Genomic DNA, 15,489 nt, shown 5'->3' with positions numbered 1-15,489 from the left:
TCTGAAGCCAAACCCTGGCAAAGGGCCCCTTTTCGTGAAGGCCCATATCAGTCACTGGATGCCGTGTCTAAATTATGAAAGTACTTCCTATCTCCAAACCGCAGACCAGGCCAAGCCTGCCTCAGTCAGTAACTGGCACACTTTCGACAGTCTTAATATCCCTGTGACTGCCCCCAACCCTCTTCTTCTCTGGCAGCTTTGGTGTGCCCCAGACCTTCCCTAAACCATGGACCCAGCACTGACATATCCTTCCTCCCTCCCTAATACCTTCTACTCCATCTCCCCTCATTTTTGCATGTGCCCACCTCTCCCCACTCTTTACTTTGGAAACATTTCATTTGGAATCCAGACTGGCCTTGCCTGTTAGTAAGTGGCTGGGCTTCAGTTCCAGAGCGCCCGCTCGTTCATTCAGTAGGTGTCTGGGTGTCCTGCTGAAGAGGCCTGAGACCTACAGACAAAGCTCAGCTTTGGACTTAAAAATGCTGCAGCCCGAGGAAGGAGACTGGGCAGTTAGGGAACAGTCACAGAGTCTTGCAGGGCTCTGGCATGTGGATACAAGAGCTACAGGTGTGCAAGAGAACGAGTCATTCTGGGTGGGGCTGAGGGATGAGTTCTTCACGGCAAATACGGTAGGCATCAGGTGGACAACGCAGAAGGACACTTGAGGCAAGAGATGGACAACGCAGAAGGACACTTGAGGCAAGAGATTTGTTTGTCTAAGTGCTACTGGGAACCAGCAACAGACAATCCTGGCAGCCTTGGAAGGCGTGACCACATGGCCTATTCCCTGAGCAAGGCTGGAAGTGGGTGTGGGAGAGCAGGGCTGCAGAGCCAGGCTCCATCCTCATAGGCAAAGGGGGAGCCGTACAGGTTTGTACTTCAGAACCTCATCTGTAAGCTGATGCAATCCCCCTGGTGCATGCTGCGCTCCACCAACAGTGAGCACAACTTACTAAGAAGCCAAGCTCTGCCTCTCCTGTCCCTTTTGACTGCCAAGGGCCATTTCTCCCATTCGGGCTGTCAAGGCGGCCTCTGCTCTGGCTGCCTATCTCGTGAAGCTCAGAGGAGGCAGGTGTTCAAGCAAGCCCTGTGTTTTTGTTTCTAATTCTATACACTGTTTTCCTCTTCTTGACATTCTCATCTTCAGTTCATGGCCCAGGAAAGAATTTAGTAAATAAAATATAAGAGCTTCAGAGGCTGTCTCCAGGAGGCTGGATGGCAGCTTGGGAAGGAATGTTACTCATCTTCTAATCGCATTTTACAAATACGGTGGCTGAGACAGGGAGGTAGCCTAATTGACTTGAATTAGATTCACATTCTGGCTGTAACAGAAAACAACACATTTTTTTTCCTAATTCTTAGGTCACACAGGCTGCAGAGTTGGCTCGTTGGTTAAAAGCATGCACTGCTCTTCCAGAGGAAGAGCTCCAGCAAGCACAGCACACAGTTCACAATCTCCTCAGCTCCAGCTGCTCTGGCTTCTGTAAGCACCTGCACTCATGTGCACATACCACACACAACTTAATAAAAATGCATCTTATTAAGAAATTCCAGACAGGCATAGTGGCTCACACCTTTAATCCCAGCCCTTGGGAGGCAGAGGCAGGTAAATCTCTGTGAGTTTGAGATCAGTCTGATCTACATAATGAGTTACAGTACAGCCAAAGCTACAGAGTGAGACCTCCTCTCAAAAAGACAGACAGGCAGGCAGGTGGGCAGGCAGGCAGACAGACAGATAGACAGACAGATTAAAAATAAAAAGTTCTAGGGTCCTGGGCTAGGGAGATGACTCAGGAGGTAATGTATTTAGGCCACTATGAAGACGTGAGTTCAATTACCCAGAACCCGTGTGGAAGAGCTGAGTATGGTGGTATGCACCTGTAACCCCAGCACTTGTGGGTTAGAGTGGCTTAGAGACAGATGGCTCTCAGGGACTCTCCCGCCTAGCAGAAATACTGAGCAGCAGGTTCAGGGACAGATACTGTTTCAAAGTAATAATGGAGGAGGAGGAGGATGGTGGTGATGGTGATGATGATGGTGATGATGATGATGGGGGGGGGGCAACTGATGAAGACATCCTGATTTCAGCCTCTGACCTCCACAGGCTCCCACACAGGCGAGCTACTCACGCACATATAGTACTCACACACATATAATACATACACACACACACACACACACACACACGTTCTAAAGTCACAATTCTTAAATGGTCTTTCATAGCTTTTACAACCAAGGCTATCTGCAAGGTTCTGCTGAGTTTCTTTTGAAGGCTCTGTGGGGAAGTCCATGCTCTGACTCTTTCCAGATTCTAGAAACTGTGTCCATCTCTTAGCTGGTGACTCCTCCCTTTTCAAAGCCAGAAGCTTGGCCTCTTTGCTCTCTTTCTCTAACTCTGGTCCCTGCTCCCTGTCACAAGGACCCCCTATGACGGCGCTGAACCCATCTGCACAATGCAGGTTACCCTCTATCTCAAGATCCTTCACTGCCCCATCTCTATGGAAAGTCACAGGCTCGGGGTTCAGTGCTGCAGATGTGGGGTCATTATTCTGACTGTTCGATACCTTTGGTGTCCCCTAAAAATCTGCTCAGCCCCAGAACCCTGTGAGCACCTGCCGTCCCTGACCTGCGGCTCTGTCCACATTTGTTCTTTCAGAGGAGACAACGTTTGAAGCAGGAGTGAAGGTGCAGATCCACAGTCAGTCTGAGCCGCCTTTCATCCAAGAGCTGGGCTTTGGGGTGGCTCCGGGGTTCCAGACCTTCGTGGCCACACAAGAGCAGAGGGTAAGTTCCCCGTGCTCCCCAGGTCATGGGTCCTCAGTTTAGTCCAGCTACCTCAGAAGCATGAGGAGGAGAAGTGAGAAAATACTAAGTAAATGCTTTCACCAGTTCTCCAGAACCTTCTGTTGTCTCCTAAAATCACCTGTGCAAGAAATTAAATGTAACTTCCTTTTTGTTTCACCGAATGCTTGAGTATTCTTTGTTCCCCCAGAACATTCTACCACCCCTTTTGTTATTTAGTTACTCATTTCCAGCGAATGCTAAAACAAACCCCTAAACCAGATTTGATAGTCTTAGCATTTGTATTAATGAAATTCAAAGCAGCCTAGAAAAGGAAAGGGATGAAGCCGTCTCTAGCTCTCCCTGCTTAAGAAGAGCAAAGCCTCTTCCTGGAGTTTCCCACCCACCCTTTGATGAAGCCTTGGGCAGAGTCCCAGCCAGCCAGCAGGGTCTGCAGGAAGGCAGGGAGAGGGCTGGCACCATTCATGTCTAAAGTGGGTTTTACATCTCAGAAGGGAGATCGTCTCAGACGCTCAGTAGGGAGGCCGTCTCAAAGCAGAGCAGCCAGAGACAAACTCGGTTTCTTTCTCCAACTTCCTGATGTTTGCTGTCTGCTTTACCGGAACTAAAAGAGAGTCCCCATCCAAGCCAACCAAGACAGTTAACTGGGTGAGGAAGAGTCACGTGTGGTGGGCGGCTCCCGCTGAGGGGGAAGTGGTTACAGAGCATAAAGACGAGGTTAGCCCATGGTGCGATTAGAGTTTGACTCTGTCCTCTTTCACCTGGTACTGGCTGCAGCTCTTTAGACACATCATAAAGTAATATTTCGATATAAAAACTTGTTTTAGATCCATCAATAATATATGTATGTATGTATGTATGTACGTATTTGGATTTTCAAGACAGGGTTTCTCTGTGTAACAGCCCTGGCTGCCCTGGAACTCACTTTGTAAACCAGGCTGGCCTCGAACTCAACAGAGTTTCGCCTGCCTCTGCCTCCCAAGTGCTGGGATTAAAGGCATGTGCCCCACGCCCATCTTTAAACTAGTTATATGTTTTAGGTCTCTAAGGAAGTATTTATTAGTGATGCCCATCTCATGCACACTCTATTCTGTGCACACGCCTGGTCAGTTGGTTAAGGTGGAGGTCAGCCTTTGCTGCAGTGTGTGTGGCAGAGGTGGTAGTTTGGGGATGAGGGCATGGATTCTGGGAGGTTATCCTGGACTCTACAGACCCCAGAGACGGAGGTAAGTGGTGTGAACAGAACATATTCTTGAAGGCATAGAATGACTCAAGATGGACAGCTGGACCAAATTTTGGGCTAAGGATGTGACAGTCAAGAAGAGTGAGACTCTGAATTACCCAGTGTAGGCAGGCAGGCAGACAGACAGACAGACAGACTGAGAGATACTGGAGCCTAAGCTCTTAGCCTCAGTGGGCTCCTGGACGCTGCCAGAAGTAAGCAAGGCCAGTTAGAGTGGAGACCATGTTTCCACCAGCCATGTTCTACTGCAGCAGAGCCAGGAGTCCAGGGTGAATGGCCCTCAGCTTGGATTTATACAGAGATCATTGGGAGTTAGAGGGACAATGGAAAGGACTTGCGCAGAATCAGAGAAGTGGAAAACTGTAGAAACCCAGACTGGGCGTGGTCCGTGTGAAACCCATCAGGGTATACTCCCAGTGCTGATAGAAGTGGGGTTCCTCTCACAAAGAGCCCGGGAGCCTGGTCCCCAGCCATCCTCTGGTGTATATACATTGAAGGGTTCATTCTTTCAACAGCACTTTGCTTTTTTTCAGGGTGACCCTTTTGAGGGGGGCTAGAGTTGCCATGAGCTGTCGGAAACTGTGCCAGTGTTAGATCAGGTCTCTAGAAGCCGAGATGGAGAGAGCCAGTGAAGAGGCTGAAGTGGGGGTGGGGAGAGTTCTCAGCATTTGTTCTGGGGGAGCAAGCCCACATGGCTTCAAAGAACCAAGCATGGATAGAACCAATAGGTATGCTGGGGAAATATTGGGTGCTGAAGAGTATAACTCGCTTTGTGGTTTGCTGGATGCACCTACCACGGCTGTGGCGACAGCCCTCTTGGGTCTGCCTTGCTCTGAGCACAGAGCAAATGTACTGCGCTTCTTGGCACTTGAACCGTAGCTTCTTTCTCCTCTAGTGTAGGCAGGAGAGGAGAGCACGTGTGGAAGCTGCCGCTGTTCAGTAGATTGAGAGACATGGTTGTTCTTCCCCTGCTCACCCTTCGTCCATGACATGGAAGAAAACTCTAGGCTAGGGAAGTTGGAGTAGATGATCTTTAAGAGCTTAAGTAGGTGTTTCTCTTGCCAAGATGAGACTGAGGGGCTCCCCGTGGTGAGCAGGATGCAGAGAAGCCGATTTGCAGCGTCCAAGGGCAGCGGGACTGTTTGTGCGTCAGAGTATTGATGGCAAGTCAGCCACATTCATTTCCGTATTTCTCTGCTTATTATAACTAATAACGAGATATTTGTTAAACATTTTACAGTCTTCAGTGCATTTCCGCTTCATCATTTCATTCATATTAATAGAGAAATACAAAGCACATCCCAGAGCTAAATCTAATAATACATTATGTTTACATGTATAGAAAAGAGCATATTCACGGGAAATGAGACTTGAAGGAAATAAGCCAAAATACCCACAGTGGGGCAATTATGAATGATTCATCTTTTTTCCAGCTTTTCATGTCTTCTATAATGTGGCTTTGTCTTATTTATTTATCCAGCAAATATTTGTTGAGCAGCTACTGGGTGGGGGCGGGGGAGAGCAGCAGGGGGAGGGATGACGTGCCAAACAATACAGACCCAGTTTCTGCTCCCCCAGAGGCTACAGGTGGGTGCTGGTTTTAACAATGAGAGAAATCCTGCCTAAGCCAAGTATAATGTGGTAAGGAACCCTCGGCTATCCGTTTTCCTTCTACCGAGAGGGACCCTGGTGCTCAAACACTGACTCTCATAGATGGCGTCAGTCTTTCCTCTCTTTTCAAAATGAGTTGTTCTCATTTTGTCACTTCCGAAATGGGGGAGGGGGTGTTTGGGGGATCAATTGGACTTCTCCATGACAACGGGAAGTGATCCTCTTTCTTGATGGTGCCTCATCTGTGGCGCATCGGTGAAATATGGCAGCCATGGTGCTCTCAAGCCGAGATGCTCTTACCTCAACCCAAAGTGCAAGGGAACCTTGAAGTAGGTCAGAGGTCACAGGACAGTGGACCAGAAAGCCCATTCCTGGAAAGTCGGTATGACTCATGCTAAGACAATTGATTCTAGAGTAGGGAGGGGCCCTTGTGACTGGGAGGAACCAGCGCTCTGACTGGGAAAGTCTTCTCATGTAGTAAAAATCCACCCTTGCATAATTACACACATGCTTTAGTATTTATTTATCTATATTGTAATCACACACACACATACACACACACACACACACAAAAAAAAAAAAAAAAAAAACATGCTCTTGGGCTAAATACCAAAGCAAAAATCGCTTTTCTAAATGTGTGTTTGCCTTTAACCCAATTAAACCAAAGTATGTCCCTGCCTGAAAAATGCTTCCTTGGGTAGCTCTGCTCCCTTATGAGCTCCTGCAATAACCCAAAGGCTCCACCACCCGAGACAGGCAATGGGGTTATATCCTGGAAACAGCTACAGAACCCTGGTGACTGAGAAACCCGTCCATATCCAGCCCTGGCATCACAGGCAGACTCCATCACAACGGCTTCAGGCCGTTGCTATTCTGGTGTGACTGATAGTCAGGTTTCCCTACCAGAAGCCTCTCACCCTTCCTCTTTGCCGTGGTGTTTAGCTATGTTTCCAGCATATGGAGGGAAGCCCCTTGAGGGTCACAAGAGACATTATCCTCCCCCACCTCCAGATTAAAAAGGCCCAGCTGCTGGGTGGGAGGTGCCTGCCTCTGGTGGCGACAGCTCTTGTGGAGCCTCTGCATTCAACTTCCTGAGTGCCTTTCAAAAGAGAAGACTCATTTGTCAACCTGACAGCCAGCCCATGGTCTCAGGATCTGCTTCACCGTCCCCATTAGAAATGGACGCTTGCCCAGTTGGTGTTTTTTTTCCTTTGTTTTTCGAGGCAATAGAGAGAATTTATTGCACATGTCCTCAGTGGCTTCCAAACCACCAAAGCTGGAGCCATGTAAACATGGCGGGATCCAGTTCCGCCTCACTGAAACACTGGGAAAGTTCCAGAAGGAAAGACTGCTTGGTGTGTGGCTACTATACTCCCTGTACATCCTCAGGGTACCTTGTTTCCCACAGGTAGGCTGAAGAAAAGACTCAATTAGGCGTCTAGCTGCTTAGCGACTTAATGACTATTACCACACAATCCCCAAAGTAGAAATATCTCTGAATTCCCCCCAGCCTATCAACACTTTTTCTACACAATATGAGCTTGTTTTTCTCAAGATGGAGTTAATGGCAGGGAATGAGGGATGGGGTGAGAAGGCCCTCTTAAAGGAATTGTTGATTAACTGCAATGAGCGAGGTACCAGGTCCAACTGTGTTGGAAGCCTCCCAAAAAGTCATATAAAATGTGCTCATTTATTATAAATAAATATCATTTTGTGTGTGTGCCCCTGCCTCAGTCCTGCAGTCTCTGCCACTTATCTTCTTCCTGAAGAGATTGCCATGCTTCTTTGGGTGGAGTCTTTCACTTCCTTTTCAAGCCCAGTGTTCCACTGAAACTTTCCTTCAGCAAGGTTGCCCATGAAATCTTAGACTAAACCCCATCTTCATTAATGCGGATATTGCTCAGGCTGTGTGTGTGTGTGACATGCATGTGTATATGAATGCACTTATATGTTCACATGTAGAGGCCAGAGGTCAATGTTGGGCATCTTCCTCTTCCTCTGTCAGTTCCCACCTTATTTTTGAGACAGGGTCTCTCACTGAACCTGGAGCTCGCTGATTGGCTAGGCTGATGGGACAGTGGGCCCACAAGATTCTCCTGTCTTTGCCTCCCAGTACTAGGATTATAAGCATGGGCCATAAAGTCAAGCCTTTCACGTGGGTACTGGGAATCTGAACTCAGGTCCTCATGCTTAAGCCATCTCCCAAACTCCATCTTGGTTTTCATGTGGCTGTGGCTAGATGGTTGTACCCTTTCTGTGACACTCCTACCACCCTTGTCTTCGTTCCGCCTCTCTGGCTTCTTTGTAAACCGTGCCTGCATTGTTTACCCCCACATGTTGGGCACTCTATGATATCTACACTGGGGGATATTAGATGCACCCCTAAGTGAGTTCAGCCTTTTCTGTGATTCCTACCCTGCCACCCTTGGACCAGCTATCTTTCCTGATCCCCAGACACAATGATGCACGTGTCATTCTTCAATGAAGTGACGTGGATATTGCCGTAGGATTCCCGTAGCTACCTCCTTTTAAGACTCTCTCCTTAGATTGTTATAGGCAACGCCCTCGGAGTGCCATGGCCTCAAATCAACAACCCCAACTATGTCTTCCTATGTCTCCAAATCTACACTCCCAAATTGTTGTTCTTCCTATATACTACAACCCTGTAAATGGCCTGAGGACAAATTCCCATTTGCTAGATATACAATCTTATAACTTACCATCCTTATCTGTAAACGAGGGATAATGATGGCTTCTACCTCACCAAGAGAGTTCATACACACAGCGTCTCTAGAATAGTTCTTAGTACACAGTAAAGGCCCAGTAACTGCTGGATATTACTATCCCCATCCCAGGTGCAATTTCAGTTCAACATTTCACAGTTTTACTTGGATAAGAAACACAGCTGCCTCCATCCCATCCTGACTCTATCCGATCCACCCCTTGCATTGATATGATTGTTCTGAAGTACATGGTGCCACCCTCCCCTCCCTCACTAACCACAGGATGAAGTCCAGCAATCTTCTCCCAGACCCTTCCAGCCCTGCCCCCCTTTCCAGAACCATCTCACCCTACTCACCCCACCTCCCACAAAATGCCCCGCCCCTATACCTTTCAGTGTGTGTTACCCTGAGTGCCATGCCCTCTCTCAGCTCTCCTGCTCATTTCTCCACTCCTTGTTTCCTCCTTGGCCACAGGCAGAAGGGAGGAGGCCAGTGTCTGTTGATTCGCCCACTTTATCTTACTCTGGAGACAAGTTAATAAATCAGAACCTTCCTTGGTTGGGTCCTGCCGGCCAGTACCATATTATCTTTTGATTCATGACCAGCTTGCTATATGAACTCCCAAATGCGCAGTGTTAGGTTTCTGAGGTTTGTTTGTTTGTTTGTTGTTGTTGTTGTTGTTTTAATAAGAGGTAAGAAAATCTGTACAGGACACTTCCACACATAGGTCAAAGGCTGTCTCGGCTTTCCTTGCCAACCGGGAAGGTGAAATACTAATCACTAGCAAATCTCTCAGAGATGCCTACCACAGAGAATGAAAGAATCAGGGCAGCCATGCCAGCTCTCATACTCCCTCGGCAAAGGCAGAGGAGAGGGAACCTGAAAGATGTTTTCCTGTCCCCACCCCTCCTCCTTCATGCTTGAAAACCACTTATTGAGTTGTGTTTTGTTTTGTTTTTGCTGGAGAAGTCCCTGGATTTGTTTATGTTGTGACAACCAAGCCGGACAGCCCCAGTAATCATTCCCCGTGAGCTGGTAAATCTTAGTGTTTCTCTGCTAGATTGTTCTGCCCTCAGAGTACCTCCGGGCTCCTACCTGCTGAAATACCACCCCCTCACAACAGCATCCAACTGGCTCTCAATATAAATGTATCTAATCAAACAAGCTGTGTGTATGTCTTGCCCCATCCAATGAGAGAACGCTCTTTGAAGACCAGGCTTCCACAGCAACAAGACCAGAACCCAACACTAGACCTGTAAGTGAATAAACAAGGGAGCTAAGCAATAACGCTTCAGTGGCTGTTCAGAGCCCTGCGACTATGCCTCTCATGAAGGCGAGGGTCTGGGGGGTTCAGAGAGGAGACCTTCTAAAATAAAAGTCATCACTCCTGAGATTATGTGCTACATGTGCTAAGATAGGTCTCAGGAGCCAGGAGGTGGTGGTGCATGCCTTTAATCTGCGTCCCAGCACTCAGGAGACAGAGGCAGATGGATCTCTGAGTTCAAGGTCAGCCTGGTCTACAGTGCAAGTTCCAGATCAGCCAGGACTACAGAGAGAAACCCTGTCTCAAAAAAGCCAAAAAAAAAAAAAAAAAAAAAAGTCTCAGGGACTCAGGAAAACAGTGTTGGCCAAAGGGATCCCAGCAAGGACAAGTAGAAGAAAGGGTGTCTCTGGGGCGAGATGAGCTCGCTGTGATGAATGGACAGAGGGAGCCTTTGGCCTGGGAGGCAAGTGCGGAGTTGACAGGATTCATTAATATGGGGGCTGGAGATGGCTCAACAGTTAACACTTACCACTCTTGGAGAGGACCCACCTAGCGTAGCTCACAACTACCTGTAATTCTAGATCTAGGAGATCCCACACTCTCTTCTGTCCTCCACAGGCACCAGGGATGCATGTGGTACCAATACCTACACTTAGACATACATATACATAAAATAAGTAAATAAATCTTTTTTTAAAAAAAGTTTAAAGTTAAGAAGTGCATACCAGGCAAACAAGATGGTTCAGCAGGCGACGGCGTTTGCTGTCAAGTTTGACAACCTGAGTTCGATTCCTGAGACCCCAGCTGGAGCGGAGAAGTGACGCCTGCAAGCTGTCCTCTGACCGCTAGACATAAGCTGTAGCACACGCACAAATAAAGCAGTTTCTAGTCTCACAATCTGCCCACACGAAACTTTACCGATGCACCCCAAGAAGCATGAATGTCGATGTTTTCTGTGGTAGCTCCTACGAGCAAGAAATCACAGGCATATTCATCAGTGAGATGATTAAGGAAGAGGCTACATATCCAGTCTTCCCTCACCCCCACCCTGTGTCACAATTAAGCAGGAAGATTTGGAGAGTCCTCCGGGGAAAATTCCAGGACAGACTAGTAAAAGAAAGAAGTGAATTTTAGGATGATACATCCAGTGTGGTCCTATTTGTGTTCGGTGTCCACACAGTAATCTATACTTACTTTACTTACTCCTGCACATCAGCAGATGGGAACATTGTAGAGAAGGTCACAGGGACTGAGAACCTGCAGAAGAGGGGGTGTATAAGGAAGGTTTGTCTCTTTTTCTAGCTCTTTGGATATCTCGAACAAGGGTTCATTTGTATATTTTTGTATAAATTATGTGATTTCTTTAAGGATATGCATAAGGATATGCTTTGTAGTTTGGACCTCGCATCTAACACGTGGACTCACACAGAGTAAGCCCCATTAGCCTCTCCCTGGGCTGGTCCTATGACCCCTTCCCCAGCAGACAGTATCCCTCTGTCCCATCTGATCTCTTCTCCCAGCCCCTGCAGAGGTCACTTCTGTGGCTCCAGTTTCCCTTTTTACAAAAATCAACTTTCGTAAAGACTATTTGTCTGTCCTTGAACTTATTATTTTAATCCCAAGGCCTACAAGCGTAATTTCCAAAGCTCACGGAAGAATCTGTAGGTCCTAGCAAGGACTGTCCCCACACTGTGCCTGGCTCCACCCACACAGACAGAGACAATAGATGCAGCACTTGACCTTAGGTGTCTGTCTCTGGGATGGAGACAGACTCCTGGCCATGTCCAATACTCACCTCCAGGCTGAGTCTGTGCTAGAAGCCCTATAGATGTGTGATGAGTCACTGAATTGAGCTGAGCCCTCGAATCTCTGCCTAAAAGCTTGATGAGGAGTGGGGCTCAGTCCCTAAAGCACTTGTCTTGCAAACACAAGGACCTGAGGTCAGTCTCCAGAACTCACAGAAAACTGCAGGGTGTGGTGGGACACCGTTCTAATCCCAACCCTGAGGACACAGAGACAGAAGAAACCCTAGGGCTCACTCACCAGCCAGTCTAGCCTGGTTACCAACAAGGGAGCCTGTCTAAAAAGAGATGGATGATGTTCTTAACAGTGACATTCAAAGTTGTTCTCTGGTCTCCAAAAGCACATGCATACATGGGCATGCTCACTGGCACCAATACACATGCACATGCATGTGCAACCACACACACACAGTTAGAGAGAGAGAGAGAGAGAGAGAGAGAGAGAGAGAGAGAGAGAACAGTCTGATGGGAAGCCATGGCTGGAGTCAGCTCAATAGAGAAGTGTTACTCCAGAGGACATCAGGTCACCCTGGAAGTGAAGCATTTAGATTAACCTCTCCATTAGGGAAGCTACTTCTATGGCCAACAGGGTGATGTGGGGATGAGGGGGTTGCCTTGGCCTGTCCTAAATGCGTGCCCAGTTCCTCCTCAGTGGGCAAGATGGAGGAGTGTGAGCCCAGCCTCATTTGGACCCTATAAAGAGCAGTAAGGCCTCCTCACCTCTCAGGAAGTCTTGTCAATAGAGGAGAATCAGTCTTCAAGGATTATGACGAGTCCTTGAAAGTCTTTCTCACAAGATCCAGAACCTTCCTAGATGTAGTACCCTCATTACTGCAGGTGTGCCCCCAAGTCTAATCAAGTTAGAAATAACCAACAGAAAATAAAACTAGAACACAGAGAGCCAAGAAATGTGCCCGAGGATGCACAGCATGGAATGGTAGAGCCTGGAACTGAGAAATTCTACCTTGGGGTGTTCTGGTTTTGCTCTGGCCGGAGAACAGGCAGGAGAGGAGTAGAGCATAGAATGAGGTCCCCTCTGTGCTGATGAGGAAGGACCTCAGCTCAGCAAACAGAAATGGACATTCACAGCCGCAGCTGGGGGGTAGGTAAAGGGGAGGCACAGAGAGGTTTTACCCAGCAAAAGCATAGCATCTGATCCCTAAAGAGCAAGAAGACACTGTTTGAGGACCAGGAGTATCAGGGATGTGGGAAAACGCAGCAGCCAGAGCCCGGGGGATGCTTCTGGTTTCCCCACAAAGACCTTAGCAAATGTCAACGCAGAACACCAAAGGATGAGGGAAAGCCTCTCTGTAGCACCCTCACTTAGAGAGAGGAATGATTCCGGCCGTGGCATCTTTCCTTCCAGTCTGCTCTCCCTTAGTGTTGAGTTCTGCCTTAGTCAGGACCCTGGGGGACACGAAGAGCAAGACTAAAGGTAACATTAGGAAAGGTTGATGGCTGATGAAGGCTGCAGAAGGATCAAGAAAACAAAAGACTACAGTGTAGTACAGAAACTAAGCATCAAGGGACTGCCTCTTCTTTCTCCTCTGTCTTCCCTTCCCTTCCTCTTTCTCCATCCCTCCCATATGGCTTCGCCCCCACATGCCCACAGCTGGAGGTGTATGGGCACTCTCTTTTAGAATAGGTAGGGGAAGTTGCCATGATAGTCCCTGGTCTGGTTTATTCATTAAATGTGATGTTGTTTCTCCCTTTGCTACTTCCTATCGTTTCCCAGAAGCCTCTCTGTCACAGGAAGTCTCTAACATCATCACAGCCTTGCATCACAGCTCCTCAACTGGAAGCCACCACAGCCAGCTCCGTTGTTCCTATTCTTGGCCTCTCAGGGCACTTGTGTGACAGTGAGACTGTGAGGACCCCAGACAACCATAACACAACCGTTTGGTGAGACAGGTGTCCCAGGGCCCACCTAACCAGTGATGAAACGGAAGTTTGGTGGTAGACAGATGGCAATCTGAAACCAGACCCCTCACCTTCTAATACCTGCGCCGTCCACAACCCCTGCCCTGTTTCTAACACCCCCGAGTAGACAGGACTCCTGAGAGACAAGAGCATATGATGTTATTGGTTAAGAACTTATTTCAGAGATGCATGCTTCTTTTTTATTGTTTAGCATACATGTGTATGTGTGTTTGTATGTGTATGCATGTCTGTGCACATGTGTGAGTAAGTGTGCTTGCCTATGTCTACCCATATAGAGGTCAGAAGTCAACTTCTATTATCTCTTACCTTGTGTTTTGAGACAATGTCTTTCACAAAACCTGAAGATCCCAGATTCAGCTAGCAAGCCTCCCCAGCCCTAGGATTCCAGGTACACAGCGCCACACCTGGCTTTTATGTGAGTTCCCAGGATCCAAACTCAGATCCTCATGCTCGTACAACAGCCGCTTTACCCACGGAGCTATCTCTACAGCTCAGTGCGCACCTCTTTCCAGTGCCAACTGATCTTTGAAGGCATGGATGCTTCGTTTTACAAGCTTCTAAGAAGCCAAGCCACTTCCTGGTGGGGGGCATTGTTATTTGTGCCCTGATTTCATTTCTAGTTATTTTCCCACCAGGCTTACCCTTTCTTCAGTTAATCTGAATAGGAATGATAGTCACTGTTGAAATCTTCAAAGGAAAACCACACACATTGGATCCATACCCAATAGCGACCATCAAAGCCCAGGATCACGCCTTGTGCACTAAGCATGCATCTGCACCGGAGACAGTGCTTGTCATAGCCTTGCTTTCCTGTATCTTTTCTAACAGAAAACCGGTTACTCATCCTCTTCCCAGTGGACCAATGAATGTGCCATTTTGGATGATAAATGAGGACTGTGCAGGGAGAGATGCTGGTTTAGAACAGGATAAGAGGCTTCACTTGCTGCCCTGACTCTACCCGTAACTGCCTAGGCAGCCATGAGAAGTCAGCATCACTCTGGACTTCAGGTTGATTTTCTGTCATATAGACTAGTAGTGCAATTATCTTACTTGGCTACTTAGAGAATCAAATTTGGTAATAGTCGTACAAGTCCTTCAGTTGTGGAGTGCCTTCATCCCTCTCCCAGATGGAGAGGCCATTGCATGGAGTATTTGAATGTACTCCTGCCCTTGGGATGGGATGGAAGTTAGATTTGTATCTGGAAGATTTGGGCTGGTTGTTGGTAGTAATGGAATCCCTGACTCCTTCTTCCAACCAAGCTGTAGTGAGAGACTATGAATTTCCTCTCTCACTTCAGTCAATGAAGACAGAATATATGGAGAACAGTTTTTAGGCTCTGAATTTCCAGTAACAAAGGCAACCCCAGAGAAATGAGAAATACAAAGTAAACCCTATGATTGTCCTAGATTATGGTTTTGAGTATTTCCGGGCTCCAGTGCAGGCTGGAGAGACCAGATGGCACCTGGTAATCCTCCTCCCCAACCCCCGCCGCAAAGGATGTGGAGTTGAGAGACCAAATGTCAAATATCAAAGAAGGATGGAACACCAAAGATATCAGCAGGCTTCTGGATGGGGCACACATATGAGAAAACTGCTCAGACACACAGGAGAAAGACCCGAGGGCATCAGGGGAGACAGTGGCCAGCAGTCACATGATACTGGAAACTGTGCTCATTCCTACCAACCAAACTGGAGGTCCTCATAACCCAAAGGATGCTACAAAGGTTCCACCAGGGTCTCATATCAGTAATGCAGAATAGTCAGTCTCAACTAAGTGCTATTCTGGTTCAACTCTTAAAGCCAAAGCTCAAAAGATCAAACTATTTCCAAGTAGCTTCAATATGTTTCAGAAAATTTCTTAAGAATATTTATAGGTATACAAAAATAACCAATATGCAAATGTAGTAAACTTTATATAGTTTGGCATCCAATCAACTATTACCAGGCATACAAAGAAGCAGGAAAGATACCTGCAGTGGGAGAATGATCTTTTAGTATAAAACAGTCCCCAGCTGACAAATAGCAGAAATGGCCAAAAGGGGTTTGGGAGATGATGGCTCCGTGGGTGAAAAAAAAAAAAAAAAACACTTTTTACATAAGCA

The 15,489-nt window shown here is 47.5% G+C and overlaps 1 protein-coding gene across 1 annotated transcript in view; it reads left to right on the top strand.

Annotated features, from left to right (window-relative positions):
• The window catches only part of Asic2 (acid sensing ion channel subunit 2), a 283,277-nt gene that overhangs the window by 209,609 nt on the left and 58,179 nt on the right, over window positions 1-15,489 (top strand). The window contains exon 3 of the mRNA XM_057774916.1: window positions 2,657-2,784. Coding sequence (XP_057630899.1) covers window positions 2,657-2,784 — 128 coding nt within the window. The remainder of the gene's footprint in view (window positions 1-2,656; window positions 2,785-15,489) is intronic.

This window comes from Chionomys nivalis, chromosome 7, assembly GCF_950005125.1.
Source record: "Chionomys nivalis chromosome 7, mChiNiv1.1, whole genome shotgun sequence".
NCBI classification, from domain to species: Eukaryota; Metazoa; Chordata; class Mammalia; order Rodentia; family Cricetidae; genus Chionomys; species Chionomys nivalis.
Note: the sequence above shows the minus strand (reverse complement) of the source record. Positions and strands in the feature narration are given on the sequence as shown.